The sequence below is a fragment of the Heterocephalus glaber genome, unplaced genomic scaffold (assembly GCF_053883595.1).
Source record: "Heterocephalus glaber isolate CG9 unplaced genomic scaffold, H.glaber_assembly_v1.0 deba00001795, whole genome shotgun sequence".
Taxonomy (NCBI): domain Eukaryota; kingdom Metazoa; phylum Chordata; class Mammalia; order Rodentia; family Bathyergidae; genus Heterocephalus; species Heterocephalus glaber.
In genome coordinates, this window is record NW_028258476.1 from 4,672,250 (window position 1) to 4,688,815 (window position 16,566).

Sequence of the window (16,566 nt, forward strand, 5' to 3'; positions counted from 1 at the left end):
CAGTTTCTCACACAAGATTGATTTTTGAGTGGATAAGTTTTGAAACTGGGTGATACTTACCTGCCTGCCTACTTTTGCATTGAAAGTGTAGCTACCATTAAATATAGCAGAGGGGCGAGGTACAGCTCAGGGGGAGAGCACTGGTCCAGTGTGTGCAGGGCCAGGATCTGATCCCAGCACTGTGAAAAGCTGGGAGTCGGGGGAAGGACCACCACACTCTTGATTTGGAGGCTCAGCTGTAGTAAGATGAAAATTTACCCTTCTCTCAGTCACAGTGGGAATGAATCTCAAATTTCATGCCCATCCGAGTTTTCCCTCTTGATGTAGTCCTTTTTTTTTGGTACTGAGGATTGAACCAGGACCTTCACACTGAGTTACATTCCCAGCTTTTGTTCTTTTTAATTTCAAGTCAGGGTCTCACTAAAATTACAGAGACTGGACTCAAACTTGGGAGCCTCCTGTCTCAACCTCCCAAATAGTGGGATTACAGGTGTGCACAACCATGCCCAGCTTGTGCTGGCCTTTAATTTCTAAAACTTTTTTTTTTTTTTTTTTTCTTTGGAGACAGGATCTTGTTATACAGTTCTGGCTGGCCTTAAACTTGCATCGATCCTTCTGCCTCAGCCTCCTGGGTGCTGGGATTACAGGAGTACGCCACCAGGCCCAGATGAAATTCAGTTTTGTCTGGTAGTTTTGAAAAAAACAGGAATCTCCCTGCTAAATTGATAAGAGTTGAATTTCAACTTCTTCTTGAGTCTAAGGCTTCACACATGCTAGGCAAGCATTATATACCACTGAGCTACATTTATAGCCCTTTAAATTTTTTTTATTTTGAAGCTGGCTGTGGTGGTGCATGCCTGTAATCCCAGCACTGAAAGGCTGAGGCCAGAAGACCACCAATAGTTTGTAACCTGTCTGAGTAAACCAAAATAGAAGTTTTATTTTGAGATAAGGTTTTACTAAGTTGTCCTGGCTGGTCTTGAGTTTAGGATCCTCCTGTCTCAGCCTCTTTTTGTTGTTTTTTTTTGGTGCCAGGGATTGAATTCAGGACTTTCCGCTTGTGAGGCAGGCGCTGGCACCACTGAGCTAAATCCCCGGCCCTGTCTCAGGCTTTTGAGTAGCTGGGATTATAGGTACTCAGCTTCACCTGTTCGGGGTGTGTGTGGGATGGGATGCCTTGGATTGAACCCAGGACTTTTGCATTGAGATACACCCCCAGCCCTCTCTTTATTGAGACAGGATCTTGCTAAAGCCCCTATATGCCCAGGCTGAGCTGGAACTTGGAATCTTCCTGCCTCAGCCTCCCAAAGTGCTGGCATTATAGGCACGTGCCAACATGTCTGGTTCCATGCTTTTTTAAGTTTAATTTTTTATTAGCATATATGTATTTAGTACATAATATTTGCATTTCTTGTGGGGAGTTGGTACTTAATTCCTTTTCTCAACCACTCTCCCTTCTCTCCCTACCCCCTCCACTCAGCTCTTGATCTCCCTCCTTCTTTTGGTACTTATTTGCAGTAGTTTTTACATTCATTGTGTATATTTGGTGCATGTACGTGACAGATTTTAATTCCCTTTTTAATGCCTTCCATCCTCCCTCCATATCTTGATCCTCTTCCCCTTTGAGAAGGAGATATCGCCCTACTTCCTATTATCTGCCTTTTATTTTGTTCTTTATTTATACATTGGGTTTCTCATATAAGAGAAACTGGGATATTTAAGCTTGTGTGTCTGATTTATTTTACTTTAACATTATGGTTTTGGCCTAGGGGTGGTGGCATAGCCTGTAATTCCTGTACTCAGGAGGATGAGGCAGGAGGATTGCTGTGATTTTGAGGCCAACCTGGGCTGCACAGCAAGTTCAAGGACAGCCTGAACTTCCTAGTAAAACCTAGTCTCAAGAGACCAAACCAAAAAACATAGTGTTATACTCTTAAGTGAAATAAATCGGACGCATACGTTTAAATACCACATTGTTTCTCTGGTGTGAGAAACTGAATGTGGAAATAAGGGACTGAGATGTAAAATGGATATTGGGAAATGGGAGGAAAGTGTTCAAATGGGAAGGGGAACAAGGGAGGAGGGAGGGAGGCAGGAAGAAAGGGACAAGAAAAAAAGTGAAAATGGATGGAAAAAATGGAAACAAAGCTTCTGTACGTGGGGAGGGGAGGGGGCTTGGGGGGGAATGGGACAAAATTTATTAATTTTGAAAAAAAACCATGGTCTCAAAGTACATCTGTTTTCTTTTTTTTCTTTTTTCTTTTTTTGGTACTGGGGATTGAACTCGGATCCTTGCGCATGTGAGGCAGGCGGCCGAACCACTGAGTTAAATCCCCAGCCCTACATCTGTTTTCTTACCAATGACTTAAGTTTATCTTGTGAGGAAAAAAAACTCTGAAAAATTTTCTCTTCTGTATTATGTTGGTAAAGAAGTGACAGGGTCAGAAAGAAAGATAAACTGGCCTAGGCTGGCCTTGAACTCACTGCAGTCCTCCAGCCTTAGCCTCCTCCTCCAGAGTGCTGGGATTACAGTGCGACACCACCCCAGGCTCAACTTCCCAAACTTTAAAAATGCAAATTCATGTTCCTTCCTATAGCTTTCCAGTTATCAGAAAGCTTCATTAATATGACATGCTGAATTTAAAATTTCTACTGAGATGCTCAAGAAAGAAAGACTCTCTGGTCTTTGAACCATGGCAGACAGTCACCTTTCAGCTATTTCAGATCAGACAGGCATCACTGAATGTGCAATCTTTGCCAGATATGGTAGTGCACTTGGGAGGCTGAGACAAGAAGATGGCTGGGAGTTCAAGGCCAGCCTGAACTACATAGCAAGACCCTGTCTCAAAACACAAAGCAAACAAACAAAATGTACAGATATTCCCAGGAAGCTATCACTCCATTTATGTTTAGTCTCTTTCTACACCAAGCCAAGAGATTAAACATTTAGTGACTCCTGCCTGGACCACATGGTGAGACCCTGTCTCAAAAAAAAATACTGTGAAGATTTAATTTAGGTTGATACTTCTGTTGTGGTTTGACTCCTCTCCCCTAATACCGGCTATCAAACTCATGACCTTGCATTTGCCAATTTGCCAGGCAGGTGCAGCGCCACTGAGCTACAACCCCAGCCCTGACCAATCTTTCTGACCCTGAGCTGTATGTATGCTGAATTGAAGGAATCCATTCTGAGATAACAGAGGTCCAAATCTAGGACTAAGTGATTGAAAAACTTGGTTTCAATGTTTACGGATACATAAAATATGCTCAGTGAACAGACTTACTTTTTTGCTAAGTTAACTCTTCTGTGCTGTTAAAGAAAAAACATGAAAAATACTACCTGTAAGTGGAATTTTCTTTCAATTTTGAGCATTTTAGTTACATTGGATTTTTTTGGCGGTACTTTATGCCTGAGGACAGGAGTTTTTCATTTGAGTTAAACGTAGTTATAGCATAAATGTCTTCCTTTGTCATCTTAGGACACTTTCAGAATAAAAATTTTCAGAAGGGCTTGGGGATGCAGTTCAGTTCAATCCCCAATACTGTAAAAAAACAGAAAAAAAAATCAGCCTTTTTGAATAGCAGTTAAAATATTCACAGTGCTTAGTAGGGAAAGCCATAATTTGCATTTAGGTAGATCTACCCAAAGGAAAGTTGTCCAGTTTGCTATGGACAACTATGTATGGAGAGTGTACTTGTTGCTGGTCAGAAATGTAAGATTGTCCTTGAAAACCATCTGCAGAGGTTCTGTCAGCCACAGTTTGTATTTCTTCTTCTGGGTATTTGATATTTATGTATTATATGTTTACTCTTAAGCTTTAAAAAAGTTACAGCAAAACATAATGACATAAAGTGAAGAGTTAGGAAAACAGTTGTTTAGAATATCAAATTTTTTACTAGAACTAGACTGGAAAGCATGGGGGATGTGTTTGTGATCTTTGGCTTAAAGAATACCTGTGACAGGTGATTTTTTTTTTTTTTCTGGCCAGGCCTGATGGTGCATGCCTGTAATCCCAGCACTTGGGGGGCAGAGGCAGGAGGATCAAATTTGAACCCAGCATGGGGAATTTAAGGACATAGTGAGACCCTGCCTTAATAAAAAAATTTTAAGGGGCTGGGGACTTAGCTCAGTGGCGTCACACCTGCCTTGCAAGCACAAGGTTCTGGGTTTGATCACAGGTGGGGGGGGGGATTTTTTTTTTTAAAAAGGGCTGAGGTGGGCCGGGGATTTAGCTCAGTGGTTCCGCCGCCTGCCTCACAAGTGCAAGGACCCAAGTTCAATCCCTGGTTCCAAAAACCCAACCAAACAAAAAAGGGCTGAGGATCTAGTGCAGTGTGGAGGTCATGGGTTCAATGCCCAGTACTGGGAGGAAAAATTCAATTTCTGGCTAGCATTATCTTGTGTGTGAAGTATAAATTAAAAATGAAAAGAGAATTTAAGGCATTTCCTTAGATTTCTTTCGTTCCTCCTTCCCCTTTGTGGTTTTGGTTTGGAAATACAGACATAATAAAAAGAGAAGATTAGAAACCAGTTAGATTCCAGTTAAGTATGTGGTACTCTGCAGGAGTGATAGCACAGGCCTGTAATCCAAGCACTCTGGGAGGCTGAAGCTGAAGATCCACAAGTTTGGGGCCAGCTGGGAGAACTTAAGTGATCTAGGGTGCATCCCCCCATAATCCATCAAAACAAGCAAAAGGCCTAGGGTGTGGCTCACTGTGAAGTCCCTGGGTTTCATCCCTAGCACAACAAACAGTGAACCCCCAAATAATAAAACAAAACAAAAAACCAGAAAAACCTTTGGTTTTGAAACTGTGCTCCTGGTTGTAGCTAGCTCTTAACTCCATGGGGCATTGTGGGATATTAAAAAAAATTTGGGGAAGGGTATTTTAACTTTTCAAGGGAAGCAATGCCATCTGTTGGGCATTAGCCCAATGACTACTCTCAGGTTGTGTGACCTACTTGATAAAGTGGTAATGTTGTTTTGTTTGGGCTTATGGATAAGGCAAAAAAATTACAAAGACTGACAGTAATAGCACAGAGAGCCTTTATAGTAATTTGTTTGTTTGAAACAAGGTCTCACTATGTAGTACAGGCTGGCCTCCATCCTCTTGTCTCAGCCTCCTAAGTGCTGGGTTTATAGCCTGGGCTGCCAGGCCCAGCCCTTTACAATAATACTGAGCAGTAATCCTACTCCCATTACAAGACAAAGAGACTAACTCTTAGTGAGCTGCTATTTGAAGGCAGCTCTTTGTTTGCAGAGCAGTTTTAGGCTTTATAAAAGAGATGTGTGATAGCTGGGTGTGGTGTTACCTCCCTTAATCGCAAGACTCTGGGGGTGCTGAGCCCGGAGGATTGTAAGTCTGAGCCCAGCCCAGACAGTTTAGTGAGACCCTGTCTGGAAATTTTTTAAAAAAGAAAAAAAAAAGGGCCGGTGATTTAGCTCAGTGGTTTCGCTGCCTCCTGCGCCAAGTGCAAGGACCCGAGTTCAATCCCTGGTACGAAATAAAAAAAGAAAAGAAACGCTGGGCATGTAGTTCAGTGTGCAATGCAGGCCCTGTGTTCAATCCCCAGAACCTAAAAAAAAAAAAATTACCCTAGGCAATGTTTTCAAATTAAAGGTTGATTTCAAAATTATGATGTAGGAGCTTTCAGAATTTCCTAGACTAGACTTTCTTTTTTTTTTTTCCTACCGGGGATCGAACTCCGGTCCTTGCACTTGTGCAGCAGGTGGCAAAACCACTGAGCTAAATCCCCAGCCCTCTTTTCGGTTTTTTGAGACACAGTGTCTCTGTGTAGTTCAGGCTGGCCTTGAAGTCATAGCAGTTGCCCTGCCTCAGCCTGCTGGGATCACAGGCATGGACCACCGTGCCCTAGATTAGACTTTCAAGATATGGTAGGACCAGAGTAGAGTATGACAGGTGAGGCTCTCCTCTTAAGTACAAGATTTAAAGGAATTCAAAAAGGCTCCAAAGTTACTAGTATTTTTAGACATCATTTTGAAAATACTGTATCAGAATTAATCCAAAACAATTGATTAGGAACAAGATACTAATTTTAAATAAGTACTTGGAGCTGGGTGTGGTAGCCCGTGCTTGTAATTCTAGCTACTTGGGAGGCTGAGACAGGAGAATTGCAAGCCCATCCTAAGCCACTCAGTGAGAAACTGTCTTGGAATAGAAAAGACTGGAGCTGAGATGGAGCTCAGTGTGAAGCAGCTGGGGTCAGCGCAGTACAGAAAAGACTGGTGTTTGTGCTTGGATGCAGCCTTGCACTTGTTTGACTAACACCACTCACCTCATGCTGATTCCTGCTCTGGGCATTAACATTAAACTTTTCTGTCTTTTTTTTTTTTTTTCCTTTTTTGTGGTACTGGGGATCATACATTAAACTTTTTTATAATTCTGACTTTTAAAGAATTTGCCATGGGAAGGCCTCTATTACTCAAGAATAAAAGTTTTAATTCTGAACCTGTGGAAATGCGGGGAGATTGGGGAAAATGGTAGCACACAAAGGGTGAGGTTACTAATGGAGTCAAGTATCCCATTTACCTTTTCAGTGTTTTTGGTTTTTGTTGTTCCTTTTTGTTTTTTTATGAGGGAGACAGGATCTCACTGTGTAGTTCAGGCTGGCCTTGAACTCATGGCAGTCCTCCTGCCTCAGCCCCTTGAGTGCTTGGATTACAGACAGACATACGCTACCACGCCTGGCCTCAATTCATATTTTGTATGAAACTATTTCTCCAATTCTTAGGTCAGTATCTTATTAAACTTTGTTTCTTGTAGCATGGCGGACACCGACCTGTTTATGGAATGTGAGGAGGAGGAGCTGGAGCCATGGCAGAAAATCAGTGATGTCATTGAGGACTCTGTAGTTGAAGATTATAATTCAGTGGATAAAACTACCCCAGGTAACACATGGTTAGATTGTTGTTTAAATTAATTAAGTTGAATGGTGTATTGGTTAAGGAAGCATGAAGTGGAGGAGATTAAGACCCCAGGGCTGCCTTGTGGTGGCAGTGGTCTGCCTTCTCTCTTCCATGCTCTAGCCCAGGAGCACCTGAGTTTTCTCATCCACAAAGCAAGAAAACATTAAAAACATTGAGAAATTGGATTATCCGATGTTTATCAAACATCTAGCAGTCCTTTTACCAAATGGTGCATGAGCAAGAATAGAAGTTGGTGGTGTGTGTCAGACCTCATTTATGTACCTGATCAAAGCAAGTTTTTGTTTGTTTTTGCTTCCCTTGAACTTGGTTACCTTTGTGAGAAATAGCTTTGTGTCTGCCTTCATGGACAGTTTATAAATTTAGGCTTGTTAGCTTTTCTTTCAGAAAGGTGATATTGCAGGGTCAAATTCAAGATTGACCTGAATTCAGAAAGTGGGTAATAGGGTTTTTTTCCTCTAAATTGTACCAGTTGTTCTCTGAGACCTGAAGATGGCATTGGTTTAGGCTGAAACAGAACACAGTACAGGGTTTGGTAGATGGCTTACTATGAATGATTATGAATACCAAGAGTGGTGATAATAAATCTGTGAGTCCTAGGGCCTTGGTAGTGCTAGGTAAGTAAAACTCTAAAATCCTGGTTCAGTGGGGTCTGTGATCTAAATTAACCAGGAAGTGGGAGACAGAAGATGGGATTGTGTCTAAGTGGTGGACTAAGTGACACTTAGAAGGTGAAATTAGATGAACAGTTGGATTTATGAATGAAATAGGAAACTTTGGCTAAAGAGACCCGTAACAATACAGAAAAGGAAGATCAGGGCAGTATCCTTTACTGTCATCTGTCCCTGTCTCCAAGTGACTGTGCCTCCCCTTCCCCACAGTTTCTGTGAGCCAGCAGCAGGTCTCGGCTCCAGTGCCCACCGCTGCCCATGCTTCTGTTGCTGGGCACCTGTCTACATCCACCACCGTTAGTAGCACCGGGGCACAGAACAGCGACAGTTCAAAGAAGACTCTTGTCACACTAATTGCCAACAACAATGGTAAGTGAGATTATTGGGAAATTCTTCCTGGGCTAGAGGGGTGAGAAAATTAAGAAGGATTTAGGGATAGTTAGGCACTGATATGGTCCCTCATTGGAGAAGACTTTAGTGAGCCATGTGTTCTCTGATGCAGAGGTGCCTCTCTAGGTGGCACTGTTCCTTCCAAGTTAGTGCTGAACTGATGCTGTGTTTCGAGTTAGAGGCCAGCAGTGTCTTGCTGCTGCTAATTTCAAGGAGAGAAAATGTAAAGCCAACATTACTAACTGTTGGTTAGGCTTTTGATTGGTTGGTTTCCCTTTTTTTTTTTTTATTAGAAGAGTCCTGTTTGTTTGGCAAGAATTTTCCCAGTGCAGCTTTGCTCTGTGTTTTCTCTGGCAGGTTCATTTGGTTGTTGGTTCCTGAGTATGGAAAATAGAATAGGGTTGTTGTCCACCTGAAGGAAATGGTGAGGCTGTAGTGTTCCTGGTGTGTTTATCAATAAAGAGGACATGCAGTAGTGGTTTCAGTTTGACTACTGATAACATTTTCTATACTCTGAAGATAAGTTATTGGCAAGTTATGTTTCCAGATTCATAACAAAAAGCACATTTGTAGACTGATTATGTTACTGTAAGGGACTTCATTTTTAATTATTTTATTTTCTTTATACATAAAAATCTATTACTATAAGGGCTGGGATTTAGCTCAGTGGTTCTGCTGCCTGCCTCGCAATCTCAGGGTCCTGAGTTCGATCCCTGGTACCAAAAAAAAAAAAATCTATTACTGTAAGAATAATAAATGCATTATATAAAAGTAGGGAAAGAATCAAAAAGAAGAAAAAACTATTTTTAATGTTAATCCCACCACCTGGAGATGATGACTCTTCCTCTGTGCCTCTGTATGCTTTCGTATATGTCTGTGTGCTGTGTACAGTGGTACGCTTTCTGCAAAAGTGGCTCGCGCAGTCTACATTAATGTACATGAGTATTCTCATTTTAGTAAAGTTATCTCAACAGTTTTTTTTACTCTTTCCCATTATTTGACTATTAATAGGTTGTAAAAGGACACATTACTATTTTAAGGGGCTACAATGAAAATATCTGTTTCTGTTATCTTTTTTTCAGGTCCTTAGTTCTGAAAAAGTCACATTGTTGGATCGAAGGTCATCACAACTTGGGATATAGTGGTAGAGTTGTGGCCTAGCATGCACAAGGCCCTAGGTTTGACCCCAGCACCACCAAAAAGAAAAAAAAAAGTCATCACAAATTTTAATGATTTGATCAGTATTGTTTCTGAATTGGCTGTCTAGAAATGTTGTAACTAGAAACCTTTATATTTACTTTAGGGTCGTGGATTTGGCTCAGTGGTTCTGGCACCTGCCTCGCAATCGCAAGGTCCCGAGTTCCATCCCCGGTACCAAAAACAAAAACAAGAAAAACATTATATTTACTTTAGAAGGGGCTGGGGATTTAGCTCAGTGGTTCCTCCACCTGCCTGGCAAGCGCAGGGTTCTGAGTTTGATCCCTGGTACAAAAAAACCCAATTGGAAATATATTTACTTTAGAAGAATGTATGGTGTTCTTATTATTGGGTATGAGCATTTATGTACTCCCTTGTTTTTGGACATTTATTAAAGTCCCAATTTTTCATTATTTATAATAGTGTGATAAATATTTCCAGGTATATGTCTTTGCCAACTCTGTAAGCATATCTGAACATATAAATACATAAAGTCTGAGAGGTTTGGGAGATCAGGAATTCAGAATTTGATAGACATTGTCGAGTTGCCCTGATAGGTTGCTCTAAATAAGTACCCAACAGTAGCTCTTTGCCCTTTGCTGTAGCCAATATTAGGTATTAGTGGACTTTTATTTTATTTTATTTTATTTTATTTATTTTTGAGACAAGGTCTCACTATGTGGTTCAGACTGGCCTCCAACTCGAAGTTACCCTCCTGCCTCAGCCTCCCGAGTGCTGGGATCATAAGTGTGTGCCACCATGCCTGGCCATACCAGACCTTTAAAGCTTTATAATTTCCAAGGGGTTTCATTGCTCGGATACTGAAAGTACTATTATCTCATGAGACGTCTAAGCTTTGGGGGATACTGGAGATCAACCCAGGGCCAGGGCCTTCACTATGAGCTATGTCCCAGCTCTTTTCATTTGGAGAGACAAGGTCTCACTGAGTCACCAGGCAGGGCTCAGAGTTGCCATCCTCCTACCTTCCAGAGTGCAGGAATTACAGGTGTGTGCTACAGTACCTGGCTGGAGTCATTCAGGTTTTTTTTGTTTTTGGTTTTGGTTTTTTTGGTACTGGGGATTGAACTCGGGTCTTTGCACTTGCGCACCAGGCAGCGAAACCACTGAGCTAAATCCCCAGCCCAAGTCATTCAGTTTTTAAAAAAAATTTACCAGTAGGTATTCTTTTGTGTGTTTTGTTGTTGTTGTTGTTTTTGGTACCGGGGATTGAACTGAGGACCTTGTGATTTTGAGGCAGGCGCCAGAACCACTGAGCTAAATCTCCGGCCCTGTTTTTTTGGGTTTTTTTTCCCTTTCCAGTGCTAGGGACCAAACCCAGGGCCTCAAGTATGCATATGCATGCTGAGCAAGCTCTTTAGCTGCATCCCCACCCTGGAACCTTTGTATATAAAGACAGAGAACTGCCTCATTTGTCCCTTTATTTTACAGGTGTGGAAACTGATGCCTAAAAAGTCTAAGTAAGTTGTTTAAGGTCAATTAGTTGGTAGCCAGTTAAACTGGATTGGAGTTATCTGGACTTCCAAACTTGTATTTTCACTGTTGCTCTCCTGTGTTTCTCCTAAATGGTTAACTTATTTAGCCAAACTTTTCTTTGGTCCCAGAATTCCAGGGCCCATATTAACATGGCTGAGCATCTCATGACATGCTGAGATCTCCTTGACTCCTTGAATGGACCTTGGATTTCTGACCCTGTATACTAATTTAATATATACATCTAATATATACATTTAATATATACATATATATAGATGTGTATATACATATTTATTTTTTATTTTTGATACTGGGGATCGAACTCAGGACCTTGCACTTGCAAGGCAGGCGCTGGAACCACTGAGCTAAATCTCTGGCCCTTGTATAGATATATAGATAGATACACACACACACACACACACACACACACACACACACACACACAGAATTGATCTTATTTACTTCAGAAATATCTGTTTAGAAATAACTTATGTTCATAATAAACAGAAAAAAATGGGTATAGACTGATGTTATAGGCCGGGGATTTAGCTCAGTGGTTTCGCTGCCTCCTGTGCAAGCGCAAGGACCCAAGTTTGATCCCCAGTACCAAAAAAAAAAAAAGAAAGAAAGACTGATGTTATGATTGTATTTGGATGTCCCCCCCAAGCCTCATGCAGTTTTAGATGGGACTTTTCCAGAGGTGACTGGATCTAGAGTGTGTGATTACTAAACCAGTCCACTGATTGGTTTGGTACCACCCTAATCCCAGTAGCCTAGAGTATAAAAGGGGCAGAAAGAAGCTGCTAAGGCCCCTTGTTGCTTTGCTAACTTTCTGCTGCCATGAGCTGTTTGTACCTGCCATGTGCCACTCTGCCTTGGAGCCAGCCAGCTATGGACTGAAACTCTTTAAGAACTGTGAAGCCAAATAAACCTTTTCTCCCTTAACTTGTGGGTGTCACGTATTTTGTCTCAGCAGCGAGAAGAGTAAGACAGCTGGTAACTACAATTAGCTATGTTTTGTATATTTTCCAAAACATTTTCAGATATAGATAAGCATAAATAAAAAGTCAATTTGTCTAGCTTTTCGTGGGAGATGGTGATAAAAATCCATACAGTTCTGTAACTTTTCTTTATTGTGATACTGGGGACTGAACCCAGGAAGCACTGAGCTGCATCCCTACTCCTTTTTTGTTTTGTTTTTTTTTTGAGACCAGGTCTTACTGAGTTGCTCAGGCTGGCCTCACCCTTGTGACCCTTCTGCCTTCTGCCTCAGCACCCTGAGTACTTGGGATTACAGGCGTGTCCACCATACCCAGCAAGTTCTGTGACTATTTTCATCAGATCCTCTTGAAATGTTAGCCTAAAGGTTGAAACTTTAGATTAGAATAAATAAAAAATATTCCCTCTTACAACCCAGTTCTTAAAGCTTTCAGTTTAATTGTACTGGTACTGGTTCACTGTCCATGTATTACAATAATAACATAGCAAGGAGAAAAATTTTTAAGGAGATCAGTATTATTTCATTTAGTGTACTAGGTTTTTTTAGAAAGTTCTCCTCCTTCCACTATTCCCTACGTACCTTCCTTTTATTTATTTTTTTTGAAGGGGGGTACTGGGGATAAAACTCAGGGATGCTCTACCACTGAGCTGCATCCCCAACCCCTTATTTTATTGAGACAAGGTATTGCAGAGTCTCCCAGGCAGGACTCAAACTTGGAATTCTCCTGCTTAAGCCTCACTCTGTGCTGGGATCACAGGCATGCCCCATCATGCCTGGCTAGTAATTACATTTCAGAAGGCTGTATTTGTGCATTGATTTGGTTTGTTATTTAAAAAAAAATTTTTTTTGCCCTCTACAAAAAGCATTTCTGGGGCCAGGGATGTAGCTCAGTGGTGTCGCACCTGCTTGGCAAGCTCAAGGTTCTGAGTTTGATTTCCGGTACAGGGTGGGGGTGTTCAAATGGGAAGGGGAACAAGGGAGGAGGGAGGGAGAAAGGAAGGGACAAGGAAAAAAATGAAAATAAAAGGAAAAAAATGGAAACAAAGCTTTTGTACATAGGGAGAGGAGGGGGTTTGGGAGGATGGGATTAAAATAAAATTTTATTATTATTTTTGGTACTGGGGATCAAAAAAATTTATTTTAAATAAAAGCATTTCCTTGACTCTTGTTCTTAAGGAAGATTCTAATTTCCTTACCTTTACTAAGGTATAATTTAATAAATAAACATTGTATGTATTTATAGTGAACAATGTAATATCTTGATATACATTATAAAGTGATTAAATTAGACTAACTTATCTGTCACTGTACATTTTTTTTTTGGTGGGAACATTTAAGGTCTACTCTTAGCAGTGTTCAGATATACAATACATTATTATTATTATTATTATTATTATTATTATTTTTGGTACTAGGGATCGAACTAGGGTCCTTGCACTTGCACAGCAGGCAGCGAAACCACTGAGCTAAATCCCCAGCAATACATTATTATTAATGTGACCATGTTGTGCCAACAGCACTGTAGACCCTCCTCATCTTAGCAAAACATGTGCCCTTTGACCAGCACTTTCCCATTGCCCCTCCCCATACCCCCTGTTAATCACTACTCAACCTTCTGCTTCTGCATTTTGGATTCTGGTGTACGTGAAATTATGCAGTGTTTGTCTCCCTGTGACTAGCTTACTCCATTTAACAAAGTAGGAACATTTTAAAAATCACTTTTCTCTGGAATTTCTTAACTGTCCATTCACCTCTTGTTGAGGTCATGTCAGGTTGATGTGTAACCTTTTTCCTTGATTAACATGCTTTTTTTTTTTTTTTTTGTACCGGGGATCGAACTCGGGTCCTTGCACTTGTGGAGCAGGCAGCGACACCACTGAGCTAAATCCCCAGCCCACCACACTTATTTTGTATGTATTATACATAAGTATAAATGTGAGAGCAATAGGTCAGAGTTTGAAATGTCAGTGGTAATTATTAAAATATTAATTATACAATCTTCAAATCTGTGGAGGAAAGGTAGAGGATTCTGGTTTTTTTAAGTTACTTTAACATGTCTTGCATTCATACTGTGTGCTTGTACATTAGACTGTGACGATATAATAAAGAAAAAATATGATTTTTGTATTAAAGTAAAGTCTATTGAATCTAGGCATTACTAGAAAGTGGTGAGGTATCAATAGATAATGCCTCAATCAGACATCAAAACTCAAGATTCCTAAGTAGGGTAGTGTAAACCTGGCATAAGAGTAGACCCAGTAGGAGCCCCTTGCACATATGGAAACTTCGTATGTGACAGAGGTGGTAGAACAGGGCGTTGGAGGTGGAGGGACAAGGGTATTCATGGTAGTGGGTGTCTTAGTTACTTTTCTCATTGCTGAGACAAAATACCCAACACCCACGAGTCAAGGGTGGAAAGGTTTATTTGGCTCACAGTTTGCAGAGATTTCTTTCTGTAATCGGCTGGCTGGAAGGCAGGGTGGCAGGGCAGACAGGAATCGCGGGGGAGAAACAGTTCATGGTGGGCAGAAGGTAGCAAAAGCAACAAGGGACAATCACAGCTCTCTCTATCCTTTTTATTTTATCCAGGCTACTTAGGCCGGGCAGCACTCACACCCTTAATCTTAGTTCCCTTCAACACAGAGTTGTGTTGTACCCATGAATCCCAGCATCGCACAGGCTAGGTCCAGCCACCTCTGAAGAAGCCCCACCTATGACTGCTTGAGGCTTTGGGGAGGACCTCTAGACACAGCCATTACAGTGGCATATTTGCTGTTGTGGCAAAAAAAATTACTTTCTACTTCACACTTACACAAAAATCAATTTCAAGTGGAATAAGGACATAACTGGGGAAAAGCAAAACTAAAACTTGTAGAAGAAAATATGAGAAGATATTCTCAAAAGAGGGAAAGATTTCTTAAACTAGATACAAAAAGAGCTGATCACAAAGGATAAGATTAGTAAGCAGAACTACATTAAGAGCTTTTTTAAAAAATTGAAAAGATAAGCCAAGCCACAGACTAGAAATGTTATTTCCTATATGTATTACTTTACAAAGGATTAGTATCCAGTATGTATAAGGAACTGCAGTAAAAGGATAAACAACTCGAAGAAGGCATGAACAAGAATTTCACAAATTGTGAAATAAGAATGGCCAGTAATCCATGTGGAAAAAGCTCCAACCTCAGGGAGATACAAACTACTAAGATACCATTTTATACTTAGTAGATATACAAAATTACAAAATCTGTTTCTAAGTGTTGGACATAGATGCAAATACTGTTGATAGAAATAAAGACTTGACTTTTGAAAATGATACTGTGTTTTGTAAAGGCAAACGTGCATATACTACAACACAGCAGTTCTTGTCCACTGGTACATGCTAGGAAATCTTTGGACATGTGTACCAGGAGGTAGGTGTAAGAATATTCAACAGTGGAATACAATTGAGAGTCCAGAAATAAACCCTTATCTTGTTTTTCAGCAAGGGTACCAAGATATTTGGGACAACTGGCTAATTTTTCCACACAGAAAAAGAGTGAAGTTGCACCCCTACTTCACACTAAGTGTCTGTTACTATAGAGACAGTCAACTTATATGGAGAAGACGCTCGTTTTTGCTCACAGTTTGAGGGGTTTTGGTTCGTGGCTGGTCGCTCTGGGCCCATGGTGACATATGGCAAAAGTGGTAGAGTAGGACTGCTTTCCTCCCTCAAGGCTGGGAACCAGAGGGAGTGGATGTGGCCCCCACGGTGTCCTTCCAGGGCACGCCAGTGACCTGAAGCCCTCCTGCTAGACCCGACCCCCCAGCACCCCAGCCTGGGCCCCAAGCCTTTAGCACATAGGCCTTTGGGTGACACTTACAGATCATAGCAGAGTAGAGGCTTCAAAAGCTAAAACTATGACATCACTAAAAACATTAAAAAAGACATGAAAATTAAAACCTTTTAATGTTTCAAAGGGATACAATCAAGAAAATGAAACGTTAACCCTGACAGTGAGAGAAAAAACTTGCAAATTCATGTATCTGAGTAGGGACATATATCTAGCATATATATAAAAAACTACTTACCTCTGGGGCCGGGGATTTAGCTCAGTGGTTTCGTCGCCTGCTGTGCAAGAGCAAGGACCTGAGTTCGATCCCTGGTACCAAAAAAAAAAAAAAAGTACTACTACCTCAAAACAGTCCAATTTAAAAATTGGCAAAGGACCTGAATAGGGATTTTTCCAAAAAAGATACACAAATGGCCAGTAAACACATTGAAGGTGAGTATTACTGATCATTAAAAGAATACATATAAAAATCAGAATGCAATACCGTTTTGTACCTACTCAGATGGCTTTTTATCAGCATGTGCTATGAAATGTGAAACCAAAAAACTAGAGCTGTCCTAAATTGCTGGTGGGAATGTGAAATGTGGTGTGGCTGCTTTGGAACACAGTTGGCAGTTTCTCAAACAGTTACACATAGAGCTACCATGTGCCCCAATGTTTCTAGCTGTATACCCAAAAGAATTGAGAATGTATGTTCACACAAACTTGTGCACAGATATTCATAGCAGTGTTGTTTATTATAGTTTATAGCCCCAAAGTGGAAACAGCTTGAGTGTCCATCAACAGATAAAATGTAATATAGCCATATAATGGAACAGTATTAGGCCATAAAAAGGATTGAAATACTGATTTATTCCACAACAGGGAGGAACCTTGAAAACATGCTAAGTGAAAGGAACCAGACAGAAAAGGTCACATATTGTATGATTCCTCTGTGTGTGTTTGCGTGGTATTGAGGATTAATCCCCAGGCGCTCTATCACTGAGCCATATCCCTAGCCCTTTTTATTTTTTATTTTGAGGCAAGGTCTCACCAAG

General features: G+C 40.9%; 1 protein-coding gene across 5 annotated transcripts in view; it reads left to right on the plus strand.

Moving 5' to 3' along the window:
- The window catches only part of Pogz (pogo transposable element derived with ZNF domain), a 56,606-nt gene that overhangs the window by 14,920 nt on the left and 25,120 nt on the right, over window positions 1-16,566 (plus strand). For 2 of the 5 annotated variants that reach the window (XM_004854068.4, XM_087203316.1), the window contains exons 2-3: window positions 6,784-6,908; window positions 7,826-7,984. In XM_004854068.4, the coding sequence (XP_004854125.1) occupies window positions 6,785-6,908; window positions 7,826-7,984 (283 nt within the window). In that variant the 5' untranslated portion in view covers window position 6,784. Of the gene's footprint in view, window positions 1-6,783; window positions 6,909-7,825; window positions 7,985-10,651; window positions 10,681-16,566 lie in introns of those variants that run through there. The other 3 variants (XM_021265934.2, XM_021265935.2, XM_004854070.4) reach the window with 2 other exon arrangements.